The sequence below is a fragment of the Pecten maximus genome, chromosome 11 (assembly GCF_902652985.1).
Source record: "Pecten maximus chromosome 11, xPecMax1.1, whole genome shotgun sequence".
Taxonomy (NCBI): domain Eukaryota; kingdom Metazoa; phylum Mollusca; class Bivalvia; order Pectinida; family Pectinidae; genus Pecten; species Pecten maximus.
The window spans coordinates 23,141,002-23,159,954 of record NC_047025.1 but is presented as its reverse complement, the minus strand read 5'-3'; the positions used below and the strand labels follow the sequence as shown (position 1 = coordinate 23,159,954).

The following is an 18,953-nucleotide window of genomic DNA, read 5'->3' as shown; positions in this document are numbered from 1 at the left end:
TTTGATCAAAATATCTCGCAATGATAAAGGACCTGATATGTCAGACAAGTCAGAGTTTCTTGGTTTTTGGGTCAAGGATACTCTGTTACTATTTTTAGCAGAGGTCGGTAGGGGATGCTTGTTGAAGTAAACTGAATTATTGTATATATAATAATTCTGGTACAAAATAATAATGCTTACTGAAAAATTATCAATGAATCCATTTACTCGGGTAACAGCAGTTAAATTAAGTCCAGTTATTAATTAGCAATAAAAATCAGGGCATCCAGTAGATCCTTGAGAGTGTTTTTGATTCCCCAAAATGAGATTTGGAAACGCATGTCTATTTGTCATATGCTTTGACCCTTCAGATTTCTGAGAAATGATGATTTGATTTCTGAAATTACTAAAAATCAAGGGTAAACTGGATGTCCGGAAAAAATAATAGTCCAGATGCTAGATGTTGAAATTGAATCAACTTGTCTTTAGTTGTTAAAAAAATTAAGTTGACTATCATCAGGGTTTGTTGTGTTAATGCTAGCTGGCTCAATTAATGTAGGTATGTAACATGTAAACCTTGTGCCTTTAGAAATAATAATATGTCTGGTTTAATGTATTATGCAATCGTATTTCTGTTAATATCCAAGGAAAATATGATATAAAATGGTGGGATATCAACAGGCAAATATGATATAAAGTGGTGTGATATTAACAGGCTTCATCAGTGGGGGACTGAATGTAGATGCCTGAACTTGAAAACTCTTTTTATACGCCCGTCAACGACGGCTCTTATTATGGTATACCCTGCGCTGTACGCCAGTCTGTCCGTTAACTTTTCCTTGTTAGAGCTCTCTAGCCTTTATTTATCAACAGATTTTCATGAAACTTGCTACAAATATTCTATGGCACAATTGCTCAAGGGAGTTTGTATTACAGAATTTCGGGAATTTTTTTTGCAGAGTTATGATTTTTTTTTTTGCCAAATATGGGCATTGTGTAGAAAATGCAAGAAGTTTTCTATCTTTTATTCAATTTCTCTAAAATTTTGCACAATACAACTAGAAGCAATTATGTTTAACATATATTATGGGTTTTTGGGTAGTGTTTCAACTATTGGCATGACAGGCATATATCATGCCCCCGCTTGCGGAGCTCAATCTTTTTTTGAAAATGTAAAAATTAAGGAGTGAAAATGCAGAAAACTTTTCAAACTAAAATGTTCTCTTTTCCACTTTTCTTTTTTAGAAATGTCCTGGCTAATATATCCATATAGCTCAACTGAAAAATAAACCCGGTGTATTTTGGACCTAGTTGTCTCCCTTTGTGTAAATCGGTCCAGCATATGTACTAGTTGTATACTATTGTAACTGTATGCTCACAGTCCACCATAGGTGAGAGGATCCACAGCTATAGTTAGGGGGCTATAGTTTTGCGTTGTTTAGTCAGGGCTCTGTCTCCTACACTTAACACTGGCACCTCTAGGGGCAAGGATTCACCTAAATGAGGCGGTCGTGTAACAAAAGTTGGATACTCTGTTTACCTACATTGTGACCTAGCTTTGACCTGCATCAAAGATAGACTTCAAAACTACTGTGATGGAACCCAAGCACATGAGAAAAACAACCAGATTCTTTCCTCCGTGTATGTTTGCAATACTTAAGATATTCAGTTTCCATACAGTATGGTCCTGCATGATACATCAGTATGTACAATTAAGGTGTAATATTTTGATTTAAATACAGTTTACCGGATTTGAGTAACATATTTCTAATTCAGGAAGCAGTATATCAACTGGTAAAATACCAAATTCAGTGTTATATTATCAGTTCAAATAAGCACGTTTGATTTTACACCCTAGAATGAGCGATATCGTAGATCAATTAAATTTGTCGCATTACCTCTTTGAATTTTTCATTTTTCAAATCTGAATCCTGATATAAAATAAGTGATATTACTAAAATTCATACCACGTACCAAATGCAATAAGATAATGAATAAGTGTTACCAGATCCACTTATCAGAAACAATCAGATTTATTAATTATCATCTGTGCATTCTTGGCATATAACTTCACATTCTGTGGAGGAATTTAATTCACTGAATTATGTTGTTTGATGTTCAAATGTAAATTAAAATATTGAATACATTTTAAACATTTGACTCGTAATACAACTTAAAAGGTACATTTATCTGGAAATTTAGTTGTTTAATATGCATGCACACAAATAACCTGTCAAGACAAAATTATAATATTTTCAGATGCTTATTCTTGTTTTGAAAACGGTTTTCAGTTTTTGGACCTCTCAGATACATGTAGAAGTGATTAGCAACACTGCTACTTTGATAAGTTATTTTTAATATACTGGTTTATGTTTGAAATCTTGGCTATTGCCTTTTTATCACATATCAATATTAGTTGACATATCATTGTAAATTTCATATCAGGGTCAAATAGATCATTTTTTGAAGCTTGGTCAGCTTAAATATATTACCCTACAATATATAAATATTTTTTTCTTCCAGTATTTACTACTCGTCGACTCAAAGTTGTTACACGTTTATACTAATGTCTGCTTGTAAAAGTTTAATGTTAAGATAAAACTGTTATTGATAAAGGGTGAATAGACTTAATTTAAGCACAACATATCATTGTCATCAAGTTGACAAGATTTTTTTTAAAGTTAGATCCTGATCTATATATAATTTGAGGGCATTTAGACACAATTATGTTTGTGACAGGTTTATTTGTTCTCGTTTGCTGCAATTGAACCAACAAATACAATATTACAACAGACATATACTATTAGATAAACTTGTTATTAAGTTTCTAGCACTAAACCTGATTATCATCATGACTTGCAAGTTTTCCACATTAATTGCAATCAGGTAGATACAACTGCATGTAAGTTAACTTGAAATCAAAGTATATATCTCTGTATGGTAAGTTGTACACTATTGATACACCATGTTTGATTCTGTTTACATCAGTATCATTAGATTCCATATATAAATTCTTGCCACTTACATATCCTTAATAATTGAGAAATCAAATTATGACCAATTTATGATGTTCTTATTAGTTGCTTTTTAACAAATCATTTTTTCAATCCTAGTCTAAACAACTTAGTTGCCTCAATTTTTGCATATGAAAATGAGGAGTGATTGTTAGTCATTCTCCTATTTTCTATTATTAAGCATTGTGTGCAAACATACCGGTAGCTAAGAAGACACGATTTAGTCTGTTTTCTGCACAATTGGCAGAGTGATGTCCCTTTGTTCAATAGTATTTTACCATTTATAATCACCAAACTTTGCTCTATTTATATATTTTGAAAGAAGAGTCAATACTAAATACAGGTCCCCTCTTCCATCGAATACAGTTATTAGCATTTGTTAAATTTCGAGACAAATGTTTGTCCGGAACAATTAATTTTACTTTGTAATTGATAATTTCACACATGTAGTATCATATAACATCTATATATATATATATATATATATTTAGGAACTGTTCTAACAAAAGCAACAAGAGGATACTAGTGTGTAAATAAAAAAATTTATTAAAACCAAAGATAAAGACAAACCTGAAAACAAAATCAGTAGCCATTGAAAAAGATATAACAAGAATAAGACTATTACTGAGAGATAGTACTTCTGCTGCACTGACAACAAATTAGTTACAATTGTCATAGAATATTTCGTCAAATCCAAATAATGTCACATGTTGAAAATAATTACTGAGGAAGTGTAGTGTTGAGGAGACCTCCAGACAGAGATGGATGCCCACTCAGATTTAATACTTTATGGTTTGGTTACCTCTGATGGGCTTTGTGTCATAGTAATATCTACATATTTATACCACATTAGAGTGGGATAGTGATGTATATATTAAAATGCAGTGTGATTGATTTATAAACAATCATATTGTTGATATTGTTTTTTTAATGACCACCCTTAATATGACCCTTGCTGTTGTGAGGACATTAAAACCCTATAAACAAAACAAAGGGTTTTGATGTTTTAATAGAAATAGTAAATCAACAACAAGATCAGTAGAACTCATCTTTACTTTGAACAAAATAAGTTTAATGCCTTTCAATACAAATTAATATAAAGATCAGCTCAATAGAAGTTTGTAAGCCGAATTCATTTTTTTGGATGAAAAACTGTTGGTTGGTGTAAAAATATGTGTACTGTTTATATTCTTCAAACTTTGATAGATATTATGGAGACAATTTCATGTTCACAAACAAGCTACAGATTCCATGTAAACACAAACTTAATAAATAACATGTTTGCATCTATGACAATTATACGATAAATGTTGTTGACAACCATTCAATATTAAACTATACTAAACTGGCATACTGTATGCAAATTTAACTAGATATAGATAAATGTACAGTAATAAGTATTTTCCACATCTAGTCTTATCTCTCCCAGTGCAGCAAAGTCTTTGTCTTACCTGATGACCAGTATCCCTTTATGTCAACCACTTTTGTTGTAGGCAACAATACAATGCAGAGATACTACTCCACTGTAGAACTCTAGTTATGGAGTTCAGTAGAGTCCTTTACATTTGGTTTGATAGGGTTTTGTATAATTTTCTGTGTCTGATTTGTCCTTGTGTGATTTTGCTGGTCTTTCATGCCATAGAGGTGTGTGTGAATATGAATGCTCAATCTCCTCCTCCTCCTCCCCCTCCTCCTCGATCCTCACCCCTCCCTTGTCACTTGTTCATCCTTTCTTGATCAAATTTTACTTTTGTCCCCTTTACCACCAAAGGTTGGGTATTTTGATGCAGATAGTGCTACAAAGTCTTTCAAGGAAAATATAATATTGAAAGTTCTGGATAAAACTTTCACATACATGTATTGAATATTGACTGAACGAAAAAAAGTAAAGAAAAAAAGTAAAGAAAAAAAGTGGATCGGTTACAAATACGAATACCCTACTTCCCTGATCATCAATTTGTTCAGGTCTAATACCTATTTTTCTGTTGGGTAAAACAAAACTATGTTCTATATTTGAATTGTAGAATCTGGACATGCCCCTTCCAATTGATTGATCGTTTTGGTATCATATCTAATTAGTGTTGGAATCAGTTTGTATAGTTTTATCTGTAAATAGTCTATTTATAAGAGCTACTAAACTTATCTGTCATAAGTGCTTTTATTAATTATTGTTAAATTATTCATTTATACAACAAGAAATTTCATCTATGACATACTATGCATATTGTGTATTATACATGTATTGTGAGATTGGATATTGAGGAGAAATAGCTGTTATACCACTGAATGGTATTTTACTACGAAAACCTTTCATCCAAGTTGACAATGTGAATCTGTGATTATAATCTTTGATATTTTTCTTAATGATTGTAATTCTATAATGTATATCATTTCTATGTACTTGTATCTGTATATATATATATATATATATATATAATTAAAAATATATAATGTCCTTGTGATGGATATACATAGTAATAATAATAAAAAACACAAACCAGAAATTCACACTAGCGCTTTCACATGCTTTGAGAGCAAGCTCACACACCTGAAGAGCTTGCTCTCAAAGCATGTGAAAGCGCTAGTGTGAATTTCTGGTTTGTGTTTTTTATTATTATTACTATATATATATATATATATGTCTGTTTAAACTGAGTTAGGTTGTTACTGTTATATGTTATATAAAACGCCTTAGAATGATATGTACTATAACTACTCTACGTTATATAGACGTTGTATACACTTAAGACGTTACAAAAGATCATTGTTCACAAACATATTTACATGACGAAGATATTGAAAGCACTCATTATACGTATCCGTGTTGATACTATGCATATTTATTCACATTCATAACGTGTACTCTCATTGTGACGTCACAAGGAAAATACGATATCACAAAGTCCCAATATACTGTAGGCAAAGAAGGCTGCCCAGCGGCAATTTGCATTGAAAGGCATTTGGCCAGTGGATCCATTTGTCAAGCTTGTTTATTAGTTGTGACTTTGTGACAAAGACATAATTATTAAGATTATAGCCAAAAATAGACGCTTCCTGTACATAAACGTATTTTTAGTGAGTTTCTTGATTGTCAAATTTGTTAAGGTAAGTCCATTTAAATGTCTAAAACTGCCCTAATTTAGTACTAAAATTTCTTATCTTAGCGTATGATTAGGTCTAAATTTTCCTGATTTTATTTCTAAAATTCGCCCTTATTTGTCAAAAAGTGCTGGACAGCCTGGCAAAGCTATATCTTGCATTTGATTGTATTTGCCTGTCTGATATTTCTGAGTGTGACAGCTAATGTTTAGACTACTCAATTCAATTAAGAAACTCGCCCAAAGATGTTTCATTAAAACTGCACGAATGTTGTTTGAGATCCATGTTATTATTTGTCTATACATTGTGATTAGTCATTCGAAATGTGTTCAATTTTAATGTGATTTTTTAAGATATATGTATTCTGTGTGTTGATATCGTGGAAGTTATCGTTCCTCTGCCTTTTAGAGTGTTCTCACTGTCAGTGTCTCATTTGTCTGTAATCCAGTGTCTCATTTGTCTGTAATCCAGTGTCTCATTTGTCTGTAATCCAGTGTCTCATTTGTCTGTAATCCAGAACCAATGTTCGTGATTTAAGCCAAATCCCAGCTTCACAACGATGTCAGTTGACAAATTGTTTCCGACTATTCGCGATGTAATAGAATACTTCATCATTTTAGTTACGAATAAACATCTACAAGCATGGATGATGTGATCTTCTTAGCAAATCGCTAATGCCCAATACTGTTGGGATAAAATAATTTGCTTGGGTAATAATTACTTTAAGCGGAAATTGTGCGTTTTCTAATCCCTATTAAAATATCTCAGCCAGAGAAATGTATTAGGCTATTGTATCGTCAGTTAAAAGATTGTATTTACATTTTGTATATATACCTTTTTATTAATTTTACCAGTGAAATATTCGATATTATCCAGTTGATACTTATATCTATCATTACTTGGGGGATGATATACAAACGTTGTGATGAGGTGACTTTGTATTGACCATTCAAAATGGCGCCGTCGTAACGTCATCAAAATATGTCGTCAACGATTATGCTACCAATTCACACGTAAAAAATGGAATAGTTGCGCTCATATGCATTTGCTCCAAGTTCCCAACAAAACAGGATTTTGTGCTAAGTACCTGTTGTAACCCTATATTTAATGCTATATATTGGCTTTTTGTTGTTGTTGTTCATTTGTGTCCGTATGATAAAGTTACAAACATGTTTATATATTTGTGGTATTAGACTGTTCATAGGGTTTTATACTAAAACAAAGTGTTGAATCTCTTTATGCACAGTTTATGTTACAACTTAGCCAATTTTTATTTGATATTACTTACTGAACTCAAACAGTTATGTCAAACTTCTTTAACTAAAATAACCAGAGATTATTTTTTTGCTATTTTATTTTCAAATAGATGCTTCAATAAAAGAAATGCCTTATCCAGTTAAAGACCTCCTCTGAAGCATAATTCGTTCCATCAACTATTCAAGTCAATGATGTTTCTTGGAATCTTGAATGTGCGTTTTACCTTATATAAATATTAATGACCTAATACAGTTTTGAAAGCTTTTATAAATCAATATGGTTACGAAGTTTGATATAATTATTCGAGTTATAACATATATATACACTAGTGATGGTTATAAGATAAGGATGCATAACATGTTGTATGCGGATAAGGTACGGATCACGATATTTGACTGCTTTATACAGGGTCTGGTATGTATATGATCGTTTTGAATACATGTACATTGTATATATGTATTAATGTAGACACTAGTAATTATTGATTAATAATTAATATTAATATACAGTGTATATGGAAAGGTAGCACTAATGTAAGAATAGATAATAAAGAGGTATGTTAAATTTGAAAATCTTAGTTGTTGCATTAATTTGTATATTTTTGTCGAAAGATGGTGTATTCAATCATAGAAAACACCTCTGGTGACCGTTGTTTTGTAATATAATTGTACTTATGTAGTATGATTGAACCATGACGCCCTGTTTCTGTACCCCTATACGATTACTACAAATTCGACCTATTGTAGGTGTCCTCCGTCCCATGTGTCGTTGTACAATCCTTGTACACTTACTACGGGTTTTGTAACATGAAAGTTCCCGTCCATGCGTTGCGTGTGTTTGTATGGACTCGTACATGTCAAATACAACACGATTGATGATGTTACTTGATTGTATTATAGTTTATCTGCCTAAAGTGATGATATATCCTTTCTGCGAGTCTTCACATTTTCAGATAAATTAAAGGCGCATGCAAACTATCTAATCCCTAGGTACGGAAAGACGAAAAGATTTTTTTATCATTCACCTACCAAAACGGAAATGTTAAGTGTGGGAGAAAAATGGTATGGATGGCAGAGAAATCTTAACAGATAAAACAGGAAAATCTTTGATGGATGATGGTCTCATGGGGACACAGCTAGTCACGTCATGACATGGGAAGTCACATGATGACACTGGTAGGCACGTCATGACACGGGTAGTCACGTGATGACAGTGGTGGTCACGTGATGACACGGGTAGTCACGTGATGACACGTGTAGTCACGTGATGACAGAGGTGGTCACGTCATGACAGGGGTGGACACGTCATGACACTGGTAGTCACGCCGTGACACGGGTAGTCACGCCATGACACTGGTAGTCACGCAACGATACGGATCTAGATAGTCATGACACGGGTAGTCACAACCTAACTCCAGAACTCCGTTATTTCAGGTCGCCACACTAGGACAAGTGGTCACAAATCAATCGCAGATTGACACAGGTAGTCGTGACATAGGTTCAAACGTTGTTCGATGGTGAACACGTTATCTTTGCTTTGGACTGAGGTCCCTATAAAAACATGATTGAGCGAGCGAGATAAATCTTATGGGTTGTTGTTAACACTAGGTATATTGTTAATTGGAAGTGCGAGTAACTCTACAGAAAATCAATACATTAGTGAAGACATGTCGTTACTAGCGTGATATCTCGCTTACTGTTTATGAGACACAGTGTCTATATACACCAGGTTGTAATAGGATCATACTATATATATAGTTTCACCTTTCATGACGGCCAGATTATATCTTGTTAGGTATGCAATGCAAAGTCCTGCACAGAACCTACCTTGGAATACATTGAAAATGAAAATTTACTTTTCGTTTATTGAATAGGACAATACAAATGGTTAACATCACATTATGAATTAATTGAGCGGTTAGTTTGTAATTTAACCTGTAATATTTTATTTGATTAAAATATTTTAATACTGCACAAATTCTACAACAGAGAGGATTTCCTTGTCTACATCTTTTGTCCAGCAAAACCGACATCTGATTTCCAGTAGCCGTATTTGTTTTTTTTGTGCGTGTAAAATAAACAAGAAGATATTAGTAAACATGCTGAAATATGTACATATACAATGTAGTTAAAGCAAAATAATTTTCGAGCCTTTTCACCACACGAGGAAAATACGTATCCTTGCCGGAAGTTGTCCCATTGAGTTTTCATGCGATTAGAGTCATTCATTATATTTACATCTATGTAAAATACAAGTATTTACCAGCGTATTAACTTCTTCTTTTTTAACTAGTGTTTGGCTTGATTTTCTACAGTTTTGCATACTTCTCCCTATACATTGTATTTTTTGTAAAGATAAGGAATAAACAAAGTTGATGTGGGAGTATTTACTACGGAATCCATTACTCCTTTAGCGATCACAGTGTAACCTAGTATTGTTATTAAACTAAATGTCTTGAATTTTCTCATTTCTTTTGATTTCAATTCCCTATTGATTTATAATCTATAAGTCTTTGTGTTGTGAGAACTTGCTTCTTTGTTATTCTAACTGTTCGACTGAGTTTCTGATATCTCTCCATGGCGCCTTAATTTTGGTTTATTAGCTTTATATTATCCAGTTACTCTCCAGTACTGTGTCGTACACTGTATAGTTGTCTTTTTAATTTATCATCATTTGCCTTGTGGATTTACAGACGATGTTTGGATAGTCTATAGACCCCGGGGAGCAATCTGACCTTGGAAGTAGGTAAATAGGTAGAGTAATCGCCTGACGTTCTCATTTCAGGAAATTACAAGCCAAGTAAAAAATCATGTGCGAGACATTTTGAGATGGAACAAGAAGCAATATAGCGGACTAAATGGTTGAAATACATATGTAGCAAGATTTGTCATCGACGCAATTGTAAATGGCAATCATGATGATATTCCTACAGATGACACTGAACACTTTTTTCAAATTTGCTTTGAACTGTTCGCTCTTAATGTCTTATGTACAACTTTATTTATTTGTACGTTCCCAATACAGCAGAATATATGCCTTACATTACAGCTTAAAAGTATTAAAGATGACTTCTATGAAGACTGAAAACCATGACTGTTTTGTCTTATCAATCTATTGATTTCAGTCAATAGAACAAAGCTTGTAATTTCGACGTGTAAACGTATCTTGGTTCGAACTTAAACTCGATAAAATGAATGAGGACAAACGATGAACAAAAATATACATGTACTACAAAGAGACGCTTACTAACAAAGGGAATAGGACCGGAGGGTTAAACGCCTTCTATTATCTTGGCAACTGTAGTAATTCTAAGTCAAATCCAGGTAATGTCAAGCTGATTGAGAGGCAGACAGGATATCAAAGAACTACTAGGGATATATACAAACATTAGAAAGACTAATTTGATGCCGCGCAAGGAAGATATTTCTCGATGAAATGAAATCGACCATGAAACTTTTCGCTGGTCTCATCAACCTGCGACTCTCGATTGCTGTGTTGTTAGGTAGAATCGCTTCTTGTTGTTTCTTACTTTTATAAATAACACGAACAAAAGCTACCCAGTATGTATTTTAATAACATGAGAAATGCAGGCGGTTGTTCAAGACATTGTCAGCTTAATGCTAATTTAAACAAAACTTCCGTTTGAATTTTAAAGCCAATAATGAAATCATATATGCATTCAATATTAAGCATTCATTGCAAGACAAGAAAGAAACTCTTTGTATATATACCGGGTGATCTACTCGATCAATAGGCTGATCACACCTGTACAAATGAGCTCCGCGGATATATTACATTAATTCCCAGAAATTATAATGAATTTAACATACTTATATTCTAAAAGATAATGTGCACGCGTAAGTCATTTAATTTAGCGACATATTAATTTTCTTCTTAAATTGTGAAGAAAGTCTGAAATGAATTCCAAACCTGACAAACATTAAATCAAATATATTTTTGCCGATGAGTGCACAATATGTAGTCTACTCTGCTTCCGGGGTAGAAGATGTAGTCCAGTAATAATCTCTCTTAGGGTTACTATATTATGCTTTATAAGAGACAATTTCATTTTCATAGATCACGTTTGAGTGTTTTCTCGGATTAATCATACCGGAGAATCAGTTAGCGTAAGTTAATAACAGCCAATAAAACTGACATCTGACTCACAATCGCAACAGGTACAACATACAAAAACATTAGAAACATATTTATAACAAAAATAACAATAAACAAAAGCTAATCACAAACTGAAGCTAAACACAGTATTGCCGTAATGGAATGAAATCAAAGGAAATGCTATAATTGTCCCCGTATACTATATTGAACAAATTATGGAGTATATGTACCATTTTCGTGCATAAATATGTTTCAAAACCATATTCGTTTGATATCGATAAACTCTCTGATCCACATAAAAGAGCTCCGTATACACTCCAACAAGAACAGACTTTCAGAATTATATTACATTCAATAATATAGCGTATTACCTATAGGCTAATAGAAAGGGAAATGTGTAACAATCTGTAATAGGCTATGTACAATAACGATACCACACTGCGGCTGGTGTGTGTGTGTCGTAATATGTTAAATGATGCCAACTTCTGGAACAGTACATGAAGAGTAACTTGGTTTAGAACCTCGCTAATATGGATTACATACCCTGTATCATCCCCTTTTTAAAATCGTGCTTCGTTTTTTTTCCTTTTTGCGTATATATGTTTTTATTAAGTCATTCTCCTGTACTTATTCTCGGATTTGATTAACATACTTGTATAAAAAACACATGTGAAAAGCACCTTTAAATATTAATCTAGTTATGGATTCAGTAAATGTCGAAGTATGAATAGGAGGCCATATGCGTCATAAAGTAAGCTTCTCCTTCCCACTTAAATCCCTCAGTGATAATAGGGGCCGGAAGTGGAAACTCTAGGAAGAAAATCATCAAACATATCATCAAAGTAATAAAAAATAAAGCCGAATGAAAATCTTGATAATACAAGTGATTTCTTTAGATACTCATAACACCATCGGATTTCCAAAGGAATTGGATATCTTTTTATGTTTTTATTTTCCCGGATTAACAAGGTTCAACCGCATTTGTCGACATTAAGATATAGTTTAGATATATAGTGTAGTATAAACACATTGATTGATATATGTATTACACGTGTTCACGTTTTATTTCCCCGATGATTTTGTACTTGTTTCTTCAGCAGTATTTTGTCCTTTCTTGCCATCTTCTCCATCTTCACACATGCAAGCGATAAACTCTGTAAACAAAATGGGAAATTTCATATTTCATATAATGTAAGCTTCATTTCACACTAATTGCAAAACAAGCTATAGGAACTTATATTAATCCCTCCTGTTGGCCCGGATGAAAGCGTGCGAGTGGTCTTATTGGGGAGGAATTCTGACTACAAGGAGAAAACCCACGGGGTCGGGCAGGTGACCCCACACATTTTCATCACCGATCGGAGAGTCGAACCTGGGCTACCTAGGTGAAAAGCAAGTGAGTTACCACTGTGCCATCCGACCATTATATTATATTATTAAAATCGTTCTTGATATTAATGATATAAAAATATTTATAAATGTAGAATTTTGAAAGAGACAAGCACGATGCACAGAAAACATTGTTTAGAGATTAGAACTACCTCACAACCTCTAAAATAGGTTTGCCTTGCGTTTTTTATGTATATATATGAAAGAACCACTAAACAATCCTGTTTTATACATTCGTCATCCTTATTTCAAAAACAAATCGATGTACATATTGATTTAAGTACTATGTAAACATTTACAAGAAGTTTATCTGTTCGGTTATCATGACAACCAGCACCGATGGCACAGTGATCTAGTGGTAGGTCGCAGGGCTATTTTGCTGTAATATACCGGTATATAAAACTCCAAATTATTATTATTATTATTATCATCCCCGAGGCTTCAGGAGCTACCTTCAATTTCGCTCTCTGCACACCTGGAATATTTCATGGCGAGATCGAAGGAACATAGCCACCTATTTGTTTGGGGTCAGTAAAAACAAATGACAATCGCTCAGCTGATGCATTTCTTTTGAAGATCACCGAAGGGCGACAATCAGGTTCAAAGCCAGTCAATTTAATGGTATGACAACTTCGAGGGTCGTCTAATACACATCAAAATATCAAACGAGTTTTGTGTGTGCTTTTTCTATAATATGGCGGCGATTGAGCCTTCGATTTTCCACGACATACTCTAGGTATGTAGAGAGCGAAAGTGAACGAGCCACTTGGTTATCAAGGATGGATGATTAGTAACTTTTTGTGGCTACTTGATCTTGATTCCCGGCAGTCATGTCATTGTCTCCTGATAGTCGTGATGTCCCTTTTGTTAATTGTCGAATATACATTTCATATATATAGGGAAATTCAAAAATCTCGAACTTTAACATTATACTATACAGTCGTATTACACGATTTTTTGTTTATTTTTTGTTTAACGTCCTATTAACAGCCAGGGTTATTTAAGGACGTGCCTAGTTTTGGAGATACCCGGAGAAAAACCACCGACCTACGGTCAGTACCGGGCAACTGCCCCACTTGGGTTTCGAACTGGCCACCCAGAGGTGGAGGGCTAGTGATAAAGTGTCGGGACACCTTAACCATTCGGCCACCGCGGCCCCAGTATTACACGAACCAACGCAAAAGGTTATAAAAAGAAGTAATGAGACAAATCTAATATCGGTAGAAAAGGCACTTCATCATGCCATACGCTGTCATTTGGACTGATACTTTCTCACGTTTGCTAACATGCTATCTGTAAATTTTAATTAAATACCAGAATAAAATAAAAACATGTTAAATGTCATGTGTAACGAAATGCGTTGATAGATAAAGTTATAAATACATTTGTAATAGCATCATGTAAAAATATTAAAAAACATATAGCACATATAATTCAATGTATATGAAGTATTTCAGAAAGTAGAACCTTCGTCAAAAGTCATTGTAAAATAACACCCGTTAATGGACAACAATTGGTGTGTACGGGTTTCGTACTGTTATAGAGAGAAGCTTTAGTTAGAATGTCGTGTAACGGCCGCTGTTTATTGATCATCTGGAATTCGAAGCGACTGTGAGACAAAGAGGGACGTGATCTAACAGTATCTACTAGCAGGTGTAACAGTTTACCTATATGAAAAAAATACTTAGGTAGATCGATTGAATAATCCGGCGAGAATCGAGGGATGAAGTCCCAATTCAGGAGAGGAAGCAAAACGCTAATTATAATAGCAATATCAGTGAACGGCCTTTTATAAGCGTATATTCGCTTCTTGGCCTCCTGTTTAAGATCAATGAAATTAATTTCAGCGCATGCGCTCCTTGGTATTATCTCATTGTTTTATCATATCTAAACTTTATATTGATAATCTATACACACAATGTACATATAATTGTTCCAATGGCAAACGATGTATACATGTGTACAATCATGTTTAGAGTTGTCCCTCCGACTGGTGTTTACACTAATCATATTTGCCGGGGAATCATAGATTGCTTTGTTCAAACACTAGTATGTGTAACAAGACGGACAGAATTTGATATCCAGATCCTTCCAATGTTGGTTCAAATTAGTCTTGAATGAAAGGGATTTGGTTTGGTTTGGTTTATTTTGTTTAACGTCCTATTCACATTTTCAGATCACTAAAGGCGCATGTAAACTATCTAATCCCTAGGTACGGAAAGACGGAAAGATTTTTTATCATTCACCTACCAAAACGGAAATGTTACGTGTGGGAGAAAAATGGTATGGATGGCAGAGAAATCTTAACAGGTAAAACAGGAAAATCTTTTATGGATGATGGTCACATGGGGACACAACTAGTCAAGTCATGACATAGGAAGTCACATGATGACACGGGTAGTCACGTCATGACACGGGTAGTCACGTCATGACATGGGTGGTCACGTAATGACATGGGTGGTCACGTCATGACATGGGTGGTCACGTAATGACGGGTGGTCACGTAATGACGGGTAGTCACGCCGTGACACTGGTAGTCACGTCATGACAGGGGTGGTCACGTCATGACAGGGGTGGTCACGCCGTGACACTGGTAGTCACGCCATGACAGGGGTGGTCACGCCGTGACACTGGTAGTCACGTCATGACAGGGGTGGTCACATCATGACAGGGGTGGTCACGCCGTGACACTGGTAGTCACGTCATGACAGGGGTGGTCACATCATGACGGGTGGTCACATCATGACAGGAGTGGTCACGTCATGACACGGGTAGTCACAACCTAACTCGAGAACTCCGTTATTTCAGGTCGCCACACTAGGACAAGTGGTCACAAATCAATCGCAGATTGACACAGGTAGTCGTGGCATAGGTGCAAACGTTGTTCTATGGTGAAAACGTTATCTTTGCTTTGGACTGAGGTCCCTATAAAACATAAATGAGCGAGCGAGATAAATCTGATGGGTTGTTGTTAACACTAGGTATATGGTTAATTGGAAGTGCGAGTAACTCTACAGAAAATCATTACATTAGTGAAGACATGTCGTTACTAGCGTGATATCTCGCTTACTGTTTATGAGACACAGTGTCTATATACACCAGGTTGTAATAGGATCATACTATATATATAGTTTCACCTTTCGGGACGGCCAGATTATATCTTGTTAGGCATGCAATGCAAAGTCCTGCACAGAACCTACCTTGGAATACATTGAAAAAGAAAATGTACTTTTCGTTTATTGAATAGGACAATACAAATGGTTAACATCACATTATGAATTAATTGAACGGTTAGGTTTTTTTTTTTAATATTTTAATACAGCACAAATTCTACAACAGAGAGGATTTTCTTGTCTACATCTTTTGTCCAGCAAAACCGACATCTGATTTCCAGTAGCCGTTTTTGTTTTGTTTTGTGTGTGTAAATAAAACAAGAAGATATTAGTAAAAATGCTGAAATATATTGGTATCCTTGCCGGAAGTTGTCCCATTGAGTTTTCATGCGATTAGAGTCATTCATTATGTTTACATCTATGTAGAATACAGTTATTTACCAGCGTATTAACTTCTATTTTAACTATTGTTTGGCTTGATTTTCTACAGTTTTGCATACTTCTCCCTATACATTGTATTTTTTGTAAAGAGAAGGAATAAACAAAGTTGATGTGGGAGTATTTACTACGGAATCCATTACTCCTTTAGCGATCACAGTGTAACCTAGTATTGTTATTAAACTAAATATCTTGGATTTTCTCATTTCTCATGACTTCAATTCCCTGTTGATTTATAATCTATAAGTCTTTGTGTTGTGAGAACTTGCTTCTTTGTTATTCGAACTGTTCGACTGAGTTTCTGATATCTCTCCATGGCGCCTTAATTTTGGTTTATTAGCTTTATATTATCCAGTTACTCTCCAGTACTGTGTCGTACACTGTATATTTGGCTTTTTTATTTATCATCATTTGCCTTTAATCTTGGCCTTGTGGATTTACAGACGATGTTTGGATAGTCTATAGACCCCGGGGAGCAATCTGACCTTGGAAGTAGGTAAATAGGTAGAGTAATCGCCTGACGTTCTCATTTCAGGAAATTACAAGCCAAGTAAAAAATCATGTGCGAGACATTTTGAGGTGGAACAAGAAGCAATATAGCGGACTAAATGGTTGAAATCCATATGTAGCAAGATTTGTCATCGACGCAATTGTAAATTGCAATCATGATGATATTCCTACAGATGACACTGAACACTTTTTTTCATTTGCTTTAAAAAGTTCGCTCTTAAAGTCTTATGTACAACTTTATTTCTTTGTACGTTCCCAATACAGCAGAAAATATGCCTTACATTACAGCTTAAAAGTATTAAAGATGACTTCTATGAAGACTGAAAACCATGACTGTTTTGTCTTATCAATCTATTGATTTCAGTCAATAGAACAAAGCATGTAATTTCGACGTGTAAACGGTATCTTGGTTCGAACTTAAACTCGATAAAATGAATGAGGACAAACGATGAACAAAAATATACATGTACTACAAAGAGACGCTTACTAACAAAGTGAATATGACCGGAGGGTTAAACGCCTTCTATTATCTTGGCAACTGTAGGAATTCTAAGTCAAATCTAGGTAATGTCAAGCTGTTTGAGAGGCAGACAGGATATCAAAGAACTACTAGGAATATAAACAAACATTAGACAAGACTAATTTGATGCCGCGCAAGGAAGATATTTCTCGATGAAATGAAATCGACCATGAAACTTTTCGCTGGTCTCATCAACCTGCGGCTCTCGATTGCTGTGTTGTTAGGTAGAATCGCTTCTTGTTGTTTCTTACTTTTATAAATAACACGAACAAAAGCTACCCAGTATGTATTTTAATAACATGAGAAATGCGGGCGGTTGTTCAAGACATTGTCAGCTTCATGCTAATTTAAACAAAACTTCCGTTTGAATTTTAAAACCAATAATGAAATCATATATGCATTCAATAGTAAGCATTCATTGCAAGACAAGAAAGAAACTCTTTGTATATATACCGGGTGATCTACTCGATCAATAGGCTGATCACACCTGTACAAATGAGCTCCGCGGATATATTACATTAATTCCCAGAAATTATAATGAATTTAACATAATCATATTCTAAAAGACCATGTGCACGCGTAAGTCATTTAATTTAGCGACATATTAATTTTCTTCTTAAATTGTGAAGAAAGTCTGAAATGAATTCCAAACATGACAAACATTAAATCAAATATATTTTTGCCGATGGGTGCACAATATGTAGTCTACTCTGCTTCCGGGGTGGAAGATGTAGTCTAGTAATACTCATCTCTCTTAGGGTTACTATATTATGCTTTATAAGAGACAATTCCATTTTCATAGATCACGTTTGAGTGTTTTCTCGGGAAAATCATACCGGAGAATCAGTTAGCGTAAGTTAATAACAGCCAATAAAGCTGACATCTGACTCACAATCGCAACAGGTACAACATACAAAATCATTAGAAACATATTTATAACAAAAATAACAACAAACAAAAGCGAATCACAAACTGAAGCTAAAAACAGTATTGCCGTAATGGAATGAGAAATCAAAGGAAATGCTATAATAGTCCCGGTATACTATTTTGAACAAATTATGGAGTATATGTACCATTTTCGTGCATAAATATGTTTCAAAACCATATTCTTTTGATATCGATAAACTCTCTGATCCACATAAAAGAGCTCCGTATACACTTCAACAAGAACATACTTTCAGAATTACATTCAATAATATAGCGTGTTACCTATAGGCTAATAGAAAGAGAAATGTGTAACAATCTGTAATAGGCTATGTACAATAACGATACCACACTGCGGCTGGTGTGTGTGTCGTAATATGTTAAATGATGCCATCTTCTGGAACAGTACATGAAGAGTAACTTGGTTTAGAACCTCGCTAATATGTATTACATACCCTGTATCATCCCCTTTATAAAATCGTGCTTCGTGTTTTTTACCTTTTTGCGTATATATGTTTTTATTAAGTCATTCTCCTGTACTTATTCTCAGATTTGATTAACATGCTTGTACAAAAGACACATGTGAAAAGCACC

General features: G+C 34.4%; 1 protein-coding gene across 1 annotated transcript in view; it reads right to left on the bottom strand.

Moving 5' to 3' along the window:
• Positions 1 to 10,903: 10,903 nt before the first annotated feature.
• Positions 10,904 to 18,953, bottom strand: part of LOC117338401 (calmodulin-A-like) — a 68,005-nt gene continuing 59,955 nt past the window's right edge. The window contains exon 7 of the mRNA XM_033899751.1: positions 10,904 to 12,619. Coding sequence (XP_033755642.1) covers positions 12,528 to 12,619 — 92 coding nt within the window. The 3' untranslated portion in view covers positions 10,904 to 12,527. The remainder of the gene's footprint in view (positions 12,620 to 18,953) is intronic.